The 19,899-nt window shown below is 39.6% G+C and overlaps 1 protein-coding gene across 2 annotated transcripts; it reads right to left on the reverse strand.

The window, feature by feature from the left end:
* Positions 1-13,269: 13,269 nt before the first annotated feature.
* On the reverse strand, positions 13,270-18,984 carry Or5aq7b (olfactory receptor family 5 subfamily AQ member 7B). Of its 2 annotated transcripts, XM_039105638.1 has the most exons (3): positions 18,860-18,984; positions 18,301-18,367; positions 13,270-14,845 (listed from the first exon to the last, which is right to left on the reverse strand). In XM_039105638.1, the coding sequence occupies exon 3, from the start codon at positions 14,270-14,272 to the stop codon at positions 13,334-13,336; it is 939 nt and encodes a 312-aa protein (XP_038961566.1). In that variant the 5' UTR covers positions 14,273-14,845; positions 18,301-18,367; positions 18,860-18,984; the 3' UTR covers positions 13,270-13,333. The 2 variants fall into 2 exon arrangements, with proteins under 2 accessions (XP_038961566.1, NP_001001055.1); NM_001001055.1 differs by lacking the exons at positions 18,301-18,367; positions 18,860-18,984 and having other exon boundaries at positions 13,334-14,272.
* Between the last annotated feature and the right edge of the window lie 915 nt (positions 18,985-19,899).

Genomic DNA, 19,899 nt, shown 5'->3' on the forward strand with positions numbered 1-19,899 from the left:
TGTTCCGGTCAAATATACAGTGTTAGAAGAATAGACCTAAAAATTGTTAGAATTGCTTCCAGTCTCCATCTGAACCAAGAGTTAAGACTGTCCCACAGCCCTCCAGACACAAAACCTGCCCAAAGATAGCTGGTCTCCCAGGAGTGCTGTCACTTCTAAGCCCAGAGATGACACTCAGTTTTGTTCCACTAACTGTTCAAAGAGGGATCCACAAGGAGCACTCAGGGCACAGAAACCACCAAGTAGACTGGGACAGGATCCTGTCTCCACCTGTAAGCATGCTTGGAGAGAGCTAGTATGCAAGAAGTGCTGTCACTTCTAAGAATACAGGCTCAAAGTACCCACAGGAGGGTCAAACTCCAGCCAAAGACAGCAAGAGCAACTAACAACAGAGAAAAACAGATGGCAAGAAGATAGAGCAAGAATATGAGCAACAGAAAACAAGATTACTTGGCATCATGAGAACACAGTTCTCCCACCACAGCAAGTTCTGGATACACCAACACACAAGAAAAGCAAGATTTGGATTTAAAATCACATCTCATGAAGATGACAGTGGACCTTAAGAAGAAAATAAATAACTTGCTTAAAGAACTATAAGTGAACACAAGTAAACAAGTAGAAGACCATAAGGACTTGAACAAAACCATCTAGTACCTAAAAATGGAAATAGAAAAACAATAAAGACATCACAAAGAAAGCCAACAGTGGAGATAGAAAACCTAGGAAAGAGATCAGGAGCCATAGATTCTGTTACTCTGTCATCACTAACAGAATACAAGAGATTGAAGAGAGAGTCATTGGGACAGAAAATGCCATAGAATACATTGATATAATAGGAAAAGAAAATGTAAAATGCCAAAAGCTCCTAACCAAAAACATCCAGGTAATCCAGAACACAATGAGAAGTTCAAACCTAAGGATAATAGGTATAGAAGAGAGCAAAGATTTCCAACTTAAAGGGCCAGTAAATGTCTTCAACAAAATTATAGAAGAAAACTTCCATAACCTAGAGAAAGTGTTACCCATGAATCTAGAAGAAGCCTACAAAACTCCAAATAGATTGGACCAGAAAAGAAATTCCTTCCATCACATAATAGTCAAAACAGTAAATGCACAAAACAAAGTAAGAATATTAAAAGTAGAAATGGAAAAAAGTCAAGTAACATATAAAAGCAGACCTATAAGAATTACATAGGACTTCTCAACAGAGAGTATGAAAGCCAGAAGATCCTGAGTAGATGTCATACAGACCCTAAAAGAACACTAATGCCAACCAAAGCTACTATATCTAGCAAAACTCACAATTATGATAGATGGAGAATCCAAGATATTCCAAGACGAAACTAAATTTACACAATATTTTTCCACACATCCAGCCGTACATAGTTTAATGGTTGGAAAATTCTAAAAAAAAAAAAAAGGAGGAAAACAACATATTAGAAAAAGAAAGAAATTAATCTTCTTACAACAAACCTAGCGGAACATAGCCACACAAACGAAATACTTATATAAAAACAAAAATTACAGGAAACAAAAAGTACTATTCTTTAATATCTCTTAACATCAACAGACTCAGTTCCCCAATTAAAAAAAAAAAGACCATCTGAGTGGATATGTAAACAGGACATGAAATTTTTCTGCATACGGCAAACACATTTCAGGGACAAAGACAGATACTACCTCAGAGTAAAAGTCTGGGAAAAAATTTTCAAGCAAATGGTCCGAAGAAACAAATTGGATTAGCATTTCAAATATCAAATAAAATGGACTCTCAACCAAAATTTATCAAAAAAGATAAAGAACTTTATACCTTCAAAGGAAAAAATCTACCAAGATGAACTCTCTCTTCTGAACATCTATGCTCAAATACAAGGGCACCCACATTCACAAAAGAAACTTCACTAAAACTCAAAGTATATATTGTACCACACACAATAGTCACACAATAATAGACTTCAATATGTCAATCTAATCAAAGGTCAGATCATAGGAAAAGAAACTTAACAGAGACAAGGTAAAACTACCAGAAGTTAAGAACCAAAAAATCTATAGACTATTTCATCCTAAAACTATATATATATTTCTTCTCAACACTTCATGGTACCTTCTCAAAATTGATGGTATAGTTAGTCACAAAACAGGCCTCAACAGATATGAAAAGATTGAAATAAGCCCATGTAACTTATAGAATCACCATAGACTAAGTCTACACTTCAATAAAAAACAAAAGAAAACTCACATACATATTGTAGTTTAAAAACACTCTGTTTGATGATAACTTGGTCAAGAAAGAAATAATGAATGAACTTTTTAATATTTAATTGGAATGAAGGTACAACACACCCAATCTTATGGGACACAATGAAAACAGTGCTAAAAGTAAAACAAAAACTCTGAGTGATTCCACAAAGAAAGTGAAGAGACCATACACTAACACCTTGACAGCACACCAGAAATTTCTAGAACAAAAAGAATCAAATAAATCCAAGACGAGTAGAGGGCAGGAAACAATCAAACTCAGAGATGAAATCACGCACATAGAAACAAAAAGAACTATACAAAACCAGGAGCTGATTCTAGGAGAAAATCAACAAGATAGATAAGTCCTTAGCCAGACTAACTAGAGGGAAAAGACAGAATATCCAAATTAACAAAATCAGAAATGAAAAGGGAGACATAACAACAGAATGTGAGGAATTTAAAAAAAAATCATTAGATCATTCTACAAAAGCCTATAATCAACATAATTGAATGAAATCTGGATGAAATGGACAATTTTCTACACAGATACCAGGTGCCAAAGTTAAATCAGGATCAGATAAACCATCTAAACAGTCCCATTATACCTAAAGAAATAGAAGGAGTCATTATAAGTCTCCCAACCGAAAAAAAAAAAAAAATCTCAGGAACAGATGGGTTTAGTGCAGAATTCTAACAGGTCTTCAAAGCAGATTTAATACCAATGCTCTTCAAACTATTCCAGAAAATAGAAACAGAAAGAATTCTACCCAACTCATTCTATGAAGCGACAATAATGCTTATACCTAAACCACAGAAAGACCCTGAAAAGCAAGAAAAATTAGACTAGTTTCTCTTATGAATATTGATGCAAAATTACTCAACATTACTCTCACAAACTGTGTCTAAGTACAAATCAAAAGGATAAATCATTTGATCAAGTAGGTTTCATTTAGGGATGCAGGAATAATTCAATATATGGAAATCCAGCAACTTAATCCACTATATAAACAACTCAAAAAACAAAAAAAAAAAAAGCAAAAAAAGCAGGGGACCATCACATTAGATGCTGAGAAAGCAGTTGACAAAATTCAACACCTCATCATGATAAAAGTCTTGGAATGATGAGGAATTCATGGCGTACACCTGAACATAGTGAAACAATATACATCAAACCAATAGCAAACATCAAACTAAATATAGAAAAAGTTGAAACAATCCCACTGAAATCAGTGACTAGACAAGGCTGCCCCCTTGTCCCTACTTATTCAATATAGTACTCAATGACATGACCAGAGCAATCAGACAACAGATACAAATTTGACAGGAAGAAGTCAAAATAAAACTATTTGCAGATGATCTGATAATATACTTAAGTGACCCCAAAAGTTCCACCAGAGAACTACTAGGCCTGATAAACAACCTCAGCAAAGTGGCAGGGTATAAAATTGACTGAAACAAATCAGTAGCCTTACTCTACTCCAGGATAAACAGGGCGAGAAAGAAATTAGGGGAATGACACCCTTAACAATAGTTACAAATAATATAAAATACCTTGGTATTACTCTAACCAAACAAGTGAAAAATCTACATGACAAGAACTTCAAGTCCCTGAAGAAAGAAATTTAAGAAGGTCTCAGAAGATGGAAAGACCTTACATTCTCATGGATTGGCAGGATTAATATAGGAAAAAAATGTCCATGTTGCCAAAAGCCATCTACAGATTCAATGCAATTCCCATCGAAATTCCAACTTTATATTTTGTAGAGTTAGAAAGAGCAATTTGCAAATTCATGGAATAGTAAAAACTCCAGAATAGCAAAATTATTCTTAACAGTAAAGGAACTTCTGGGAGAATTACCATCCCTGAACTTAATCTTTATTACAGAGCAGTAATGATAAAACTGTGTGCTATTCATACAGAGACCAGTATGAATACCTCGAAAAGACCCCACACCTATGTTCACTTAATCTTGGACAAAGGAGCTAAAACCACCCAGTAGAAAAAGACAATTTTTCAACAAATGGCGCTGGTTCAACTAGAGGTCAGCATGTACAAGAGTGCAATTTGACCCATTCCTATCTCCTTGTACAAAGCTCAAGTGGATCAAGAACCTTCCATAAAACTAGATGCACTCAAACTAATAAAAAGAAAGTTGGGAAAATCCCCAAACACATAGGCACAAGGGAAAATTTCCTAAATAGGACACTAATGACTTAGTCAGCCAGAGCATGTCAAATACAGAGGCAAATGCTAGCAGCAAACCACTGAACTGAGAACAGGGTCCCAATTGGAGGAATTAGAGAAACTTTGAAGTAGTTGAAAGGGCTTGTAACCCCACAAGAATAATAATACCTACCAACCAGAGCTCCCAGGGACTAAACTACTACCCAAAAACTACATATGGACAGATCCATAGCTCCAGCTGAGGGAATGTAGAGAATAGCCTTGTTGGTCACCAATGGGAGGAGAAGCCTTCGATCCTACCAAGGCTGTACCCGCCCCCCAGTGTAGGGGAATATCAGGGGGAAGGCAGGAGGGCAGTGGTTGGGGAGGGGGAAACGGAATAGGATAGGGGCCTTAGGCAGAGAAACTGGGAAAAGGAATAACATTTGAAATGTAAATAAACAATATCCAATAATAAAAAAGCTTCCAGGGACTAAGCCACTACCTAACGACTATATACATGGACTGACCCTGGATTCTGACCCCATAGGTAGCAATGAATATTCTAGTAAGATCACCAGTGGAAGGGGAAGCCCTTGGTCCTGCTAAGACTGAACCCCCAGTGAACGTGATTGTTGGGGGGAGGGCGGTAATGGGGGGAGGGTGGGGAGGGTTGTGAGGAGCTGTCCGAGGAGCTGTCCTCACAGATGTGAGGAGCTGTCCGAGGAGCTGTCCTCACATATGTGAGGGGCTGTCCTCACAAACTCCATTACAAGATGGCAACGGCATCCGGCAGAACGCACCTAGTAAAAAGGGCAATACGCAGGCGCCTGGTAACTTCCCTACTCAAAGGGACACGTACGTTTTGGTACATCATCTGGCATAATTGGCAGCGACCAGTCAGAGAGTGACACGTCCTAGGCAAGGATAGTTTCCTATATAAGGGACGGTTATTCCTCACTCGGCGTCTCCGCATTGTAAGCTTATGCTCTCCCTCTCAAGACGCATTAAAGCTTTTCTGCAGTAGGATCCTGTGTGTGCCGCGTCATTCCTGCTGGCGAGACGTAGCGCGGGACATCTGGTGTGGAAAACCCGGGAAAGACCTCGCAATCGTCAGCACCTTCGGAGATCCTTTGGCGACAAGGAGGATTCAGAACTGCAGGTAGATACGTTCGGAGAGGCAGCCCTCTCTTGGACTTTGGTCTGGGGTTGTCACCGCCTTGGGAAGGGATTTGTTGAGGCTATAGTATTTGTCCTGGGAGCCACCCTACTCTTTATGTTCTGTTTTCACCGTTTTCGCTGTTAAAAGGACGATCACAGCAGCTGAAGGCGCGTCTCAGTCTCTCGTATATAAGTGAGCTTCGTGCAGCTCCCTTTTACCTTCGATTTTGACTGTTGAGGAACAAGGACGCGATAAGGCCAACGTAGATAAGCGGCACCGTCCGGGGAGGCGCGTGTAAGACTCCCGTACATAAGAGAGCAGCGCGTCCGTCTCTACCCTTTCACCTCACGCTTTGTCAGACAGACGTAGATAAGCCGCCGGCGTTCCTGGCCCATCATGGGATCCTCACAGTCTGTGGTCACGGCCTTGGAAACAGTGTTAAAGCAGAGGGACATCAAACTTGGAGGAAGAACACTTAAAAACTTTGTGAAGGAGGTGGAGAGGGTGGCGCCTTGGTTTGCCTGTTCAGGCTCTTTTACGATTGCCTCATGGAACAAACTTGGAAAAGACTTTGACAGAAAATTGGCGGAAGAGGATCTGCGCCTAGGGACAAAAGCTATATGGAAGCTGGTTAAGAATTGTTTAAAGGATGAAACGTGTAAGGCAGCAGTAGTAGAAGGACAGGCCACTCTCGAGGTAGTCCGGGAAAGTCTGTCAGAAACCGAACGTAGTGAGAGGTTGGGCGCGCGCAAGAAAAAAGACGTCCTAAGAAAGAAAAAGTGCCCTCCCGGTAAGTCCGCAGACAAGGGAGCGTTGAAATTTTCAGATTCCAGCACTTCCTCCTCTACACATAAACCAGGAGGGGGAGCCAGCCTATACCCTGTGAAAGAGCTAGAAGCGCTGAACCTCGACAGTTCTGAAAGCTCTGAAAATAAAACCTTAGACTCAGAGGAGGAGGCCGAGCTAGTGCTCTTAGTATTCTTGAAACCGCCGGTATAATTAAAACCACTAGTAAGGTGGCAGATATTTTCCGAAAAATCCAAATTATCCTATTAAATAGAAGATTCCCTGTATACATTACTCATATGCGGGCCCATTCTGGACTCCCTGGCCCAATGAGTTCAGAGAATGATTTGGCTGACAAAGCCACAAAAATGATAGCTGTGGCCCTGGCCTCTCCTTTAGAGGCCGCTAAAGTCTTTCATGGCAATTTCCATGTCACCTCAGAAACTTTACGCCGCCGCTTCTCTATAACTAGAAAAGAGGCACGTGATATAGTCACCTAATGCCAACAGTGCTGCCAGTTCCTCACAGTTCCTCACATTGGGGTCAACCCGAGAGGAATACAGCCATTGCAAATCTGGCAAATGGATGTTACTCATAATTCTACTTTTGGAAAATTACAGTATGTGCATGTATCTATAGACACATGTTCTGGCATTCTACATGCCACCCCACTTACAGGAGAAAAAACAACACATGTCATTCAGCACTGCCTTGAAGCATGGAGTGCTTGGGGAAAGCCAAAATGTGTAAAAACTGACAATGGCCCCGCCTACACATCTCAAAAATTCCGTCAGTTTTGTGCTCAGATGCAGGTTACCCACCTGACGGGCCTGCCCTACAACCCTCAAGGACAGGGAATCATAGAGCGTGCTCATCGGACGCTCAAATCATATTTAATAAAACAAAGAAGGGGAATTATGATAGAACTCCCCCCAACACCCCGAGTGGCCACTGCTCTGGTCCTTTTTACCTTAAATTTTTAAAATCTTGATGAAGCTGGACAAACAGCGGCTGAGCGACATTGCTCAGAGCCCAAGAGGACAAAAGAATTAGTCAAATGGAAGGATGTATTAACAAATGAATGGAAAGGCCCGGATCCTGTGTTAATAAGATCCAGGGGAGCTGTCTGTGTTTTTCCACAGGACAATGAAAATCCCATATGGATCCCAGGATGACTTACTCGGAGCATCACAGCAAGTGATCAAGAAGGGACTGGGACTCCTGCACCTCCTCACTCTTCTTCCATGGATGCCAGCAACAGTGCAGGATGAGCTACGATGGGGAAGAATGTCAACCTTTCCACTCCCGATGCTGGTGATGTACCACTAACAGGGATTTAGGGTTGGCCTATTTACCTAAGGATCCACAGGTTGAACGACTAAAAGAAAATAGGACTATTCCCCTTAAGGGCAGCCTTTGTTTTGGCATATTCAACAAAACATCTTTTGATCTCCCTTGCATTATGTTATATAATCAATCTTCTGCTTGGTTAAGGGAGGCCACGTGGGGAACTGGTGAGGAGGACATTGTGGCTAACGCCACAGTTCTCTATGGTGGTGGCCTTACATTGTGTTAATGGTAGCTGCACTGATCTTACGCCCATGGCGATGCTACTTGGAGGAAAGGGCGAAAAGGGACGGTTGTCATTTTCCTGGATGGGGAACATCAAACCTGCTGCCTCTGTCTGGACAGGTACTCATATAAAATATTGCAGTAGTTACCCGCATGCCTTGCTTTATCCCGATCCCTGTTGATACCTCGGGGACCATGACCTTATTTAGAGGAAAAAGAGATTTTGGTACTTCTGCAATTATTGCTGGCATTATTGCTATGACAGCAGTCGCTGCCTCGGTTACTGCCTCGGCATTGGCCTTGTCAAATTCAGTACAGACAACCCAAACTATCAATGATTTATCGGCCACCATCTCTGTGGCTCGGGACAGACAGGCCTCGGCCAATACTCAGATATAGGGAGGCCTTATGCTTGTCAACCAACGTATAGATCTGGTCTGAGAGCAATTAGACATCCTATGGCAACTGGCCCAGCTTGGCTGTGAGCAAAAACTCCCAGGCCTTTGTGTCACCTCCATATAATATGACAAATTTACCCGAGCTGCTAATCTGTCTAAGAGTCTTTCACAGCATCTGTTACAGAATTGGACCTCGGAGTTTGAACAGACACTTCGAGAGCTGAGAGCGACCATCATTCAAGTAAATTCTACCCGACTGGACCTGTCTTTGACGGAGGGATTGTCGTCCTGGATCACCTCAGCAGTCTCTTATTTCACGGAGTGGGTGGGAGTGGGACTTTTTGGAGTGATCCTCTGCTGTGGATTAGTGTTACTCCTCTGGTTGCTTTGCAAATTGAGATCTCAAACAAGAAAGGACAAAGTAGTGATCACCCAGGTGCTTGTAGCCCTTGAACAAGGAGCGTCAGCAGATATCTGGCTGACCATGCTCAAGCAACAGGTCGCCGGCTGGACAGCTCTTGCACTCCTAGAACCTTGGTTCATTGCACATGATTAGAGTGTCCGGCTTGAGCAGCCCATGAGGGGTGACGAGGTTAGCATCGCACAGGGAAGTTCTACCAAATACGCTCCCTGGAAGGCATGTCATATTACATGAGGGTTTCTGCCCCAGTTTTCCCTCCCTCGAAAAATGGCAGTGCGACGGGTCGGGAGTGCCCTGGGTCCCAACAACAGCCTAAGGGTATCTCTCTTGTACAGGTTCGCCAACTTTGTATGAGGATATGACCTCTGTCTTCGCCCTCCTATATCTGGGTGTCCTGTTTGCTTAAAAAAACAGAAAAGGGGGAGATGTGAGGAGCTGTCCGAGGAGCTGTCCTCACAGATGTGAGGAGCTGTTCGAGGAGCTGTCCTCACATATGTGAGGAGCGGTCCTCACAAACTCCATTACAAGATGGCAACGGCATCCGGCAGAACGCACCTAGTAAAAAGGGCAATACGCAGGCGCCTGGTAACTTCCCTACTCAAAGGGACACGTACGTTTTGGTACGTCATCTGGCATAATTGGCAGCGACCAGTCAGAGAGTGACACGTCCTAGGCGAGGATAGTTTCCTATGTAAGGGACGGTTATTCCTCACTCGGCGTCTCCGCATTGTAAGCTTATGCTCTCCCTCTCAAGACGCATTAAAGCTTTTCTGCAGTAGGATCCTGTGTGTGCCACGTCGTTCCTGCTGGCGAGACGTAGCGCGAGACAGAGGGTAACACCCATAAAGAAGGGGAGGGGGAGGGATTAGGGGGATGTTTGCCCAGAAACCGGGAAAGGGAATAACATTCGAAATGTAAATAAGAAATACTCAAGTTAATAAAAAAATAAAAAAATTAAAAATTAAAAAGATTTAAAAAGCGTCAACAAATGGTACCACATAAAACTGAAAAGGGTCTGTAAGTCAACAGACACTCTCAGTAGAACAAAATAGCAAGCAACAGATTCAGAAAAGATCTTAACCCATCCTACATTGATAGGGGGCTTATATCTGACAAATATCAAATAACCCAGAAGCACCTATAGAAATATTCGACATCCTGAGTCTTGAGGGAAATGCATATCAAAATAGACCCAAGGTTCTACCTTAGACCAGTCAGAACGGCTAAGAACAAATACTCATGTGACCGCAGATGCTGGTGAGGATTGGAAGAAATAAAAACACTCCTCTGTTTCTTGTGTGATTGCAAGCTGGTACAAACACTCTGAAAATGAGTCTCGGGATTCCTCAGAAAATTGGACATAGTACTACCTGAGGACCCAGCTGTAGCACTTCTGCACATACACCCAAAAGATGCTCCAATATATAACACGGACACATACTCCACTATGTTTATAGCAGCCTTATTTATAATAGCCAGAAGCTGGGAAGAACCCAGATTTCCTTCAACAGAGTGATGGATACAGAAAATATGGTTCATTTACACAATGGAGAACTACTCAGCTCTTAAAAACAGTGACTTCATGAAATTCTTATGGTAATGGATGGAACTAGAAAATATCATCCTGAGTGAGGTAACCCAAGTACAAAAGAATACACATGATATGCACCCACAGATATGTGGATATTAACCCAAAAGCTTGGAACACTGAAGATATAATTCACAGACCATATGAAGATAAACAAGAAGGATGACCAAAATGTGCATGCATCATTCCTTCTCAGGACGGTGAACAAAATACTCATGGGAGGAAATACAGGGGCAAAGAGTGGAGCAGACACTTAAGGAAAGGCCACACAGAGACTGCCCTATCTTGGACTCCAGCCCATATGCAGTCACCAAACCCAGTCTCTATTGCTGATGCCAAGAGGTGCTTACTGTCAGGAACCTGATATGGGCCTCCTGAGAGGCTCTGCCAGAACAGTACTGATACAGATGATTATGCTTGTAGCTCACCATCAGATTGAGCATGGGAACCCTTGATGTTAGAGAAAGTACCAAAGGAGTGGAAGGGTTTGAAACCCCATAGGAAGAACAACATTTTCAACCAACCAGACCACCACCGAGAGCTGCCAAGGACTAAATAGTCAACCAAAGGGCACACATGGAGGCACTCATGGCTCCAACTGCATATGTAGCAGAATATTGCATTGTCTGGCATCAACAGGAAGTGAAGCCCCTTGGTCCTGTGAAGGTTTGATTCCCTAGTGTAGGGGAATGCTAGCCCACTGATGTGGGAATGGTTCGGTGTGTGGGGAACATCCTCATAGAAGCAGGGATTGGGGGCATGGGAGAGGGAGGTTCTGAAGAGGGAACCAGGAAAGATGATAACATTTGAAATGAAAATACATAAAATATCCAATAAAAATTACTATAAAACTAGGACAGATTATGATATAAAAGACAACTTACAATACATAGTGGGTATATTGAAATAGTAGGTGATAAAACATACAGGTTATATTTCTGTTTAAAGTTGTTTGGATCCCATTTGTCTTTTATTTTGTAACTTCACATCTACTGCTGGCCTGTACACAAGCTAGATGTGTCTGACTAGATACAATTATTTTTCTTGCAATATTCAATAGTGCTGAGTTATGACTTAATTCTTTGGATTATAATACTGTACTGCTTAGCTATGGAAAAGGGTTAATCACTGCCTAGAAAAAAATAAGGAATATTTAAAATGATTTTTAATAAGTACTACCGAGATTCTTGGTAAGGACAATCTGAAACTGTGTTTGAATGTTCTGAAATACTGTATAAAGACAACTGGACCTATTCAAGGCCCCTTGCTTAAAAGTTAAAAAAAATTGTTAGAGCCAGAAGAAAAAGGGATCACCAAGAAAACCACCCCTTTAGACCAACAATATTATAAGCAAAAATCATAAGAATTCACAAAGTTTGAAATAAAACGTATAAGGCCTTCACAGGTGTGAACCAGAACCTCTTCTTTATTTTAGGGCTTTCAGTTTAGTGTTTTTATGGGATTCCTGAGTGACCAAATGAGCTAAACTATGACTCTTGTATCTTCTCTTGGCTTTGTTTTTTTCTGTGCATTTATTTTGTCCAGGTGAAATATGATAGTTTCTCTTTTACTTTATATTTTATTTTGATATATTTTTAAAATGTGAATGAATGGAAGAATGAATGGATGGAAACTAAGATAATATGGTAAAATTTAAAAACTGAACTGTATGAGGAGGGAATACATGCTACAAGTGGGAATATCAGTTTATTGGTCTATATTCAGAAATAGTTGACCAGCATATAATGAAATACATTGGTTTTTTTTTAAATTTATGTGCACAAATCACCAAATTAACTATTTCTGTCTCTCAATAAGAAACTAACCAGGTTCTAATGGATAGTGACTAATACAACATAATCAATTAGTATACTATGATGATAACGAAATCTAATACATTATAATTGGAGAAAGACAAGCAAACAGAAGGAAATGAATTTAACAGAATACAGAACTACAGACTCTCTCATTTACACACTTGGAAAACACCAAAACCACTAAACTATATGCTGTAAATTATATATGTATGTATGTATGTATGTATGTATGTATGTGTGTGTATGTATGTATGTATTAGGTCTAATTCATAACTTGGAACACAAAAGTACATCTCCTACACATTCTTTCTCAGCCCCCATGTGTTCCCGTGATCTTTGATCATGTTTGTTTAGAACGCTTTGTGTATTTAATGTCTTCTATCATCTCTGGCTCTTGTAATCCTTCTGCCTTGTCTTCCCCAGTGTTCTCCAAGCGCTGAGAAGTCAAATTTGACCAAGACATCCCACATAATGGTAAGGATTCCAAGATCTCTCACACCCAAAGTATTATCTTGGTTTGGGTCTCTAAAGTTTTTCCCAACTGATTTAGTGAGAAGCCTCTTTGTGAATGGGTGATCAAGGCACTCACTTAAGACTACATATGGTGTTGTGAGGAGTATTTTTCATTGTTACCTTATTTTATCAGGACTGCAGTATTTGGTTTTACTCTTGGTCCCTGGGGTATGTCTCAGGATCTTACTTACCTAGGCATTGTCAGAAATGGATGATATCTTTACTTAAAGGGAACAAATGACTGCCAAACTGAAGAACATCTCTTCCTTCTTTATTTATCTAACAATTTTAGTTCTATCTGATAGTTAAATTATATGAACATCATTCTACACAATGCAAATATTTCCTAAAATTAGTTTATTTAAAAATTTATGTAATGAGCTTAATTTTTATGCAGCCTGTTACCATACTATTACAATTATATGCAAACTGGAATATAATTGTTTCAACTTTTACTGAAACTTTATATAGATGAAAGTAAAGGATACAAGAAAGTTATGCCATTTGAAAATTTTAAGATTTCTCTGAGATAATATAATATTTAATAAATAAATATTAGTAAACTACATTTTGGTTAAATTCCATTTTACTCTCTTAAGAAACTAATACATTTTAACAATGCCAGTTTGAAGATTCACACCAAGTTTTCACCTAAAGAAATGATGGATTCAACAGGCATTTCTCTTCCCCAACATCAACTTCTGGGCTGCTTCCTTCACATCCTTATTTCTCAGGCTGTAAATCAGAGGGTTCAACATGGGGATGACCAATGTGTAAAACACAGCAGAGACTTTTTCCTGTTCCATGGAGTACTGAGAACTTGGCTGGATGTAGCTAAATGTCAAAGATCCATAAAATAATGCCACAGCTGTCAGGTGTGAGGCACAAGTTGAGAAGGCTTTGCCTCTCCCCATAGCGGAGCGGATTCTCAGGATGGCAATGATAATGTGGATATAGGATACTATGACGATGATCAAAGTAGAAATAGCAATTATACCAGAGAAGACTAAGAGCAGTATCTCATTGATGTGTGAATCAGAGCATGCAAGCTTCAAAAGAGGAGGAACATCACAGAAGAAGTGATTCACAATGTTGGGACCACAGAAATTTAGTTTGAGTAAACCTATTGTATGAATCAAGGAATTTATGAGGCCAGTCAAGTAACTTGCAAGAATCATTTGAGTGCAGATGCTCTGTGTCATAATAACTGTATACATTAAGGGGTTTGCAATTGCCACATAGCGATCATAAGCCATCATAGACAGGAGGACTACTTCTGTGGTTGCATATACTGCAAAAAAGAAACTCTGCAGAATACAAGCAAACAGCCTAGTAGACTTGTGTTCTGATAGGAAATTGATGATCATTTTAGGAGCAATGATAGTGGAATAGCAGATATCACAGAAGGAGAGGTTACTAAGAAAGAAGTACATTGGGGTATGAAGTTGGACATTCAACCAGATCAGGAAGATCATCCCACAATTACCCACAAGAATGATAAAATAAATTATGCAAAAAAGCAAAAAGAGAGGAACCTGCCAATTAGGATTTTCTGTTAAGCCAATCAGTATGAATTCTTTCACACCTGTAGAATTCCAAACTTCCATGCTGTCAATAGTCTACAGTTCTTGTTACAAGATAGGATCATGAGACTTAATCAATAATGAAATAAAAGGCTTTTCTTCAGAATCTGGTAGCCTTATTATGAGTGGTTGTTCTGTGTTAGATGAAGCGAAAAAAGAAATCTCGACAGTAGCCCATATGTGTGCTACTAAATCTATATAATGAGACTCAAATGGCTGTAACTTACGTATTTTGTCCCATCATCAATTATCTCAGAATAGAAAATGATAAGATAACCTTTGTTTTATCACAAAGCACTGAAATGGTAGAATTGAGATTAGAATTTAGAGAGACATACCCAACAGTCTTATTCTCCTATATGTCAGCCTTTGCCTAAATGGAATATAAACTTGATGCAGTCTTGTGACAAGGGAACTTCCAAAATTCTGTGGATAAATATTACATATTTCTCATTTGATTAATCTAAACACACTGGCTTCAATACCATGTCACATTCCCCTTTCCAGAAACCTCACCTCAAATATATTCTCACCCTTTGCCTGGATCGTGTGACTCCTGTGAGTAATTCCAGCATATTGACAGGACCTATAAAGGGTCTGGAAAAATACAGATGGATGTTTTCATGTGTTTTTTTTTTCTTTTAAAATTTATTTATTAGAGTAAGTGTCATATGAGAATTTCTGCCTTCTTATTTTTGGTCAATTTTCTTTTTGCACATTGTTAGTGTTGTTTTTCAGAATTAACTATAATAATACAATCTAGAACATATATTTTGAGGAGGAAATAAATTGGTGAAACCCTAAAACCTTCAATTATCAATATATTTTCCTTACAAAAAGATAAGGTAGAACTTCGTACATATTTTAAAAATTATTTATTTTCAACACAAGAATAGTTAGTGTAAATCTCAGAGAAATAAATTATTCCTCCTTACTCAAAGAGCTGATAATATGATTTCCTTAATACTATGAGCCAGTAATTTTTTTCCTTCCTTTCTTCCTCCCTTCCTTCTTTCTTCCCTTTCATTAGTTTCCTAAGGATATTAATTTTTGATTTAATATTCCCCTTTATTATTCAGTCACAAATGTACCTCATCACAGACTTCTTAACCTCCCACCATACCATGTACACACTAAACCTTCTCTCTACCCTGTATACACAGCTCCTGCATTTTCCTTCAGATAAGTTCAGGCCTCCCAATGACATAAACCAAACAGGACACAATAAAAGGCAATGAGATTATGCATATGCCCTCATATCAAAGCTGAACTATGATAATCCAGCAGGAAGAAAAACATCCCATGGGCAGACAAGAGTCAGAGTCATGCTAGTACTCCTATAAAATCCCCAAGCCAAGATTAAAACAGAGGCAGAAGGAACACCCATTCAGGACCTGTCCCACATGTGGCCCATACATATACAGCCACCCAATTAGACAAGATGGATGAAGCAAAGAAGTGCAGGCCAATAGGAACCAGATGTAGATCTCTCCTGAGAGACACAGCAAGAATACAGCAAATACATAGGCGAATGCCAGCAGCAAACCACTGAACTGAGAACGGGACCCCCGTTGAAGGAATCAGAGAAAGGATTGAAAGAGCTTGAAGGGGTTCAAGACCCCATATGAACAACAATGCCAACCAACCAGAGCTTCCAGGGACTAAGCCACTACCCAAAGACTATACATGGACTGACCCTGGGCTCCAACCTCATAGGTAGCAATGAATGGCCCAGTAAGAGCACCAGTGGAAGGGGAAGCCCTTGGTCCTGCCAAGACTGAACCCCGAGTGAATGTAATTGTTGGGGAGAGGGCAGTAATGGGGGGAGGATGGGGAGGGGAACACACATATAAAGGGGGAGGGGGAGAGGCTTGGGGGATGTTTGCCCGGAAACCGGAAAAGGGAATAACATTCGAAATGTAAATAAGAAATACTCAACTTAATAAAAAAAAAAAATCCCCAAGCCAAAAACAAAAACAGAAACAAAAATAAAACAAACAAACAAAAAAAAAAACAAACAAAAACAAACAATGAATTAATCAAAAAAGGCATAGTTCAAACTCATGTCTCTGGTTCTGGTCCAGCAAGGAGCCCCACCAGAGGTAGGAGATAGTTTTCTGGCAGGTATAGCCTTCCCATGGGCCTCATCACATTTTGGGTGACCTCAGGCAAAAACGAGTAACTCCCTAAAATCCCAACCACAGGCCATGCCTGCCAGAACACCATAGAGCCCTTGCGCAGCAATAGGCTTTGCCTGAGAGAAAACTAGGTAAGGAACTAACATGGAGCTCCCTGAATATCTTGCTGTCCTTGGGTAGACAACTCCCATCCACCTATGCCTGAGAGTTGACAAAATAGGTTCCATATGCTATCACAAGTCCCACTTCCTTTCTTATCACCCTATCCCAGTGTTGATGAGCAGACACTCCTTACCGGGTTTCTAGGATTACGCTAGCCTTCAACTTAGAGTTGACCCCTGCTGATAAGAGGCCACACTAATAACCAGAATCAGTTCCTGCCCACAAATCAGGTAGTCGACCCTATGCTCAACTACCGGTTACACCAACTAGAAGACCAAAAAGAAAACAGAAATCACGGAGCAAGGCACCTACCCATCAAAGACAAACCCAGACTGCTATCAAGACCTATAATCATCACACACCAGATGCTTAATTGCCAGCTTAAGCACACAGTTGACCATAACCATATATCACCTCCTTTATGAAAAGATGGAGCATGTAAATCATCAACATATTGTCTTCAAAGAGATGATATCTTTCTAGAAAAATATATCTATCGATATAAGAAAATATAATAACTAGCAGAATTAAGAGTATGACAGGGAATAGAAACAAATGTTAAGTGTTATATTATAAATGGTATTAATTTCCTATTTTATTTCAGGTTCTACAGGAATTCACTGAAAAATCAGTGGCTTAAAGTAACAAATATTCCTTTACCTACCCTGTGGAAAAGGGAAGCATGGCACTATTTGATTTTCTAAGTGGAATCTACATAACTACAAGGCTATACTCCTATTAAAGGCCCTAAGAGAGGAAGAATTTTTGTCATCCAGTGCCCTGTTTTGAGCCTCAGATGATTATGTTTGCAGAACCTGACTCTTTCTTCTAGGAAATGAATAAAATGTTCCCAGCCTTGATCACTGTGCTTCCTTCCTTTCTCAGAGTGAAAGGGCAACAGAATTATGTATAAATCCTCCTTTCATAATCCAATGTGATCTTTGTCTCATAGTATTGCTCTGATTCACATGTCAAAGTTCTGTTTTTCCTTATGTGATAGCATTTATGGATCCTAAATCCATTGAGATTTAAAGAATAAGAGGAAGCATCATTCAGTCTGTATCATGCAACATATCCAAAGAAGGACTGATCAAAAATTCATGATCAAGAAATTTAATGAAATATTCAGGTGTGTAAAAAAAAGTGAAGTGATCCAATAAAATAATACACTACATTTAACAACTACAGTAGAATTTTCTGTAATAGAGACAGTTCTAAATATTTTTTAAAGAAAATGAAAATATATTTTAATGAAAAAAAAAGCAAGAGTAAATACTGAGGATTAAAGGTATTGTTTCTGTGGTCATTGAAATGTGACCACAATGAGATTGGGAAAATATTTGCATGAGATATCACAGATCAGAAATTTCATATTTCAAGCTTACAGAAGTATTTTGTTTTCCACACTCTCTTTTACCATTTTGTATTTTTACTATGTATAAAAATATAATTTTTCATAAAATGGATGTTTTTACTCAAATAAACTCCTGTATTGAATTTTACAAATGAATGTAAATTCATCTGTTTTATCTGGGGAGTGTGTTTACATCATTAAGCACAGTATTTTACAATCTGTTTAATACATCATTTATTTATGGCAGTAGGTGAGGAATTTGAGACATCAGTAAAATAATTTCCTTTACTAGTCCAGATATAGGTACGCCTTCCATACACTTCTACATTGATATATATTGATGCAGCAACATTGAAGTGATCAGCACAAGCCTAGACTCTTAAAATGTAGAAATGTACCTTAATCACAGTCTATGTTCTCTATCAGTGGCCTTAGGAAGAATAATGAATCCAATTTCTCTATATCCTATGGACAAAAAAGATGCATTTTAAACATCAATTTTTTTTTAATTTTTTAAAATTTTCTGAGATTATAATGTACTATAATCATTCCCCCTCCCTTTCCTCTCTTTCAATCCTCCTATATACCCAGCTTGTTCTCTATCAAATCCATGGCCTGTTTTCAACTTATTGTTGTTATGTATGTAGGCACATAAACATACATTCCTAAATATATAAATCCAACTACCCCAGTCCATAGAATGTTACAGTCCCTCTTTTGAACATCTGTATATTTTTCTTAAATCCATATCCCCAAATGAAAACCAAAGACATCACCTTGTATAATACTACCAGTTAATACCAAAGACCTATTCACAAACACACACAGAAAGAGAGAGAGAGAGAGAAAAGGAGAGAAGGGGGGAGGGAGAAGGGGGAGGGGGAGAATGAAGTGGAAAGTTTGATTATGTCTGAACTTTCATATTGTATGTGAAAAGATGATTTGATTGGTGATTACCTCAATACAAGCAGAGAAAAGCATGTGTGGTGACAGTATGCTTAAGTTCGATGTATGGCATTATCCACTAAGCTCAAAGTAGAAAATGATGAATACAGAAATTTATCATCATCCCTCAATATATGGAGAACCTCTGTGATGTCATAATTATAACTAGAAACTAGAACCTAGTGCACTGGAACCTAAGTGCCTATACATTAAACTTGGGGCTTTTCTCTACTTGACCTGGTCCTCTTGACAGAAATAAAGGGCTGATTCACAACACTAATAACTGTAGTATTCTGTCCTCAAAAAATTTACTTCTAAAAAAACATTCATTTTGATTTGAAACCGTCATCTAACCAGGCTGATGTATCATTACAAATAAACCTGTTTAAAAGAATGAGTACAGAATACCCAAGACAGAGTTCACAGAACTCAAAAAGGTTAACAGGATGAAGGGCCCAAGTAAGGATGCCACAGTTCTACTTGAGAGGGAGAAGAAAGCAACCACAAAGTGAGAGGGAGTGAAGGACATGGGAGGGAAAGGGGATGGGGTTGCGGTGACAGAGGAACATGATCTGGTGTGGGGTGGGAGAAAAGGATGGAAGCCTTGAGGACCAGCACAAAAACAGGCGACCTTGGGAGAGGGAGGTTGGGAAGACCCTATAGAATGTACCAAAGGCCTGGAAAGTGACAGATTCTTAGGACTCAAAGAGGGTAATCATAGATGAAAGGCCCTACATGGAGGGAGAGAACTTATTGAACCCATCTCCAGCAGAAAGACAGGGCACCAAGTGACGGATGGGGTTGCAATCTCACAGCCAAATCTCTGACCCATAATTTTTCCTTTCTGAAAGAAATGCAAGGATTGAAATGGAGAATAGCCTGAGGAAAAGAAGGTCCAGCAACAAGTCCAAAGGATGATCCAGCTCAAGCAGAGGCCCTGAGGCCTGACACTATTACTGGGGCTATGGAAAACTCAGAAATAAGGACATATCATGACTGTCCCCTGAAAGACCCAAGAGGCAGTTAGATGAAAGGGTCATTTGCAGATACGT

Source organism: Rattus norvegicus, chromosome 3, assembly GCF_036323735.1.
Source record: "Rattus norvegicus strain BN/NHsdMcwi chromosome 3, GRCr8, whole genome shotgun sequence".
NCBI classification, from domain to species: domain Eukaryota; kingdom Metazoa; phylum Chordata; class Mammalia; order Rodentia; family Muridae; genus Rattus; species Rattus norvegicus.

Coding starts and splice junctions, on each gene's coding strand:
- Or5aq7b (XM_039105638.1), bottom strand. CDS start 14,272: ATGGAAGTTTGGAATTCTACAGGTGTGAAAGAATTCATACTGATTGGC.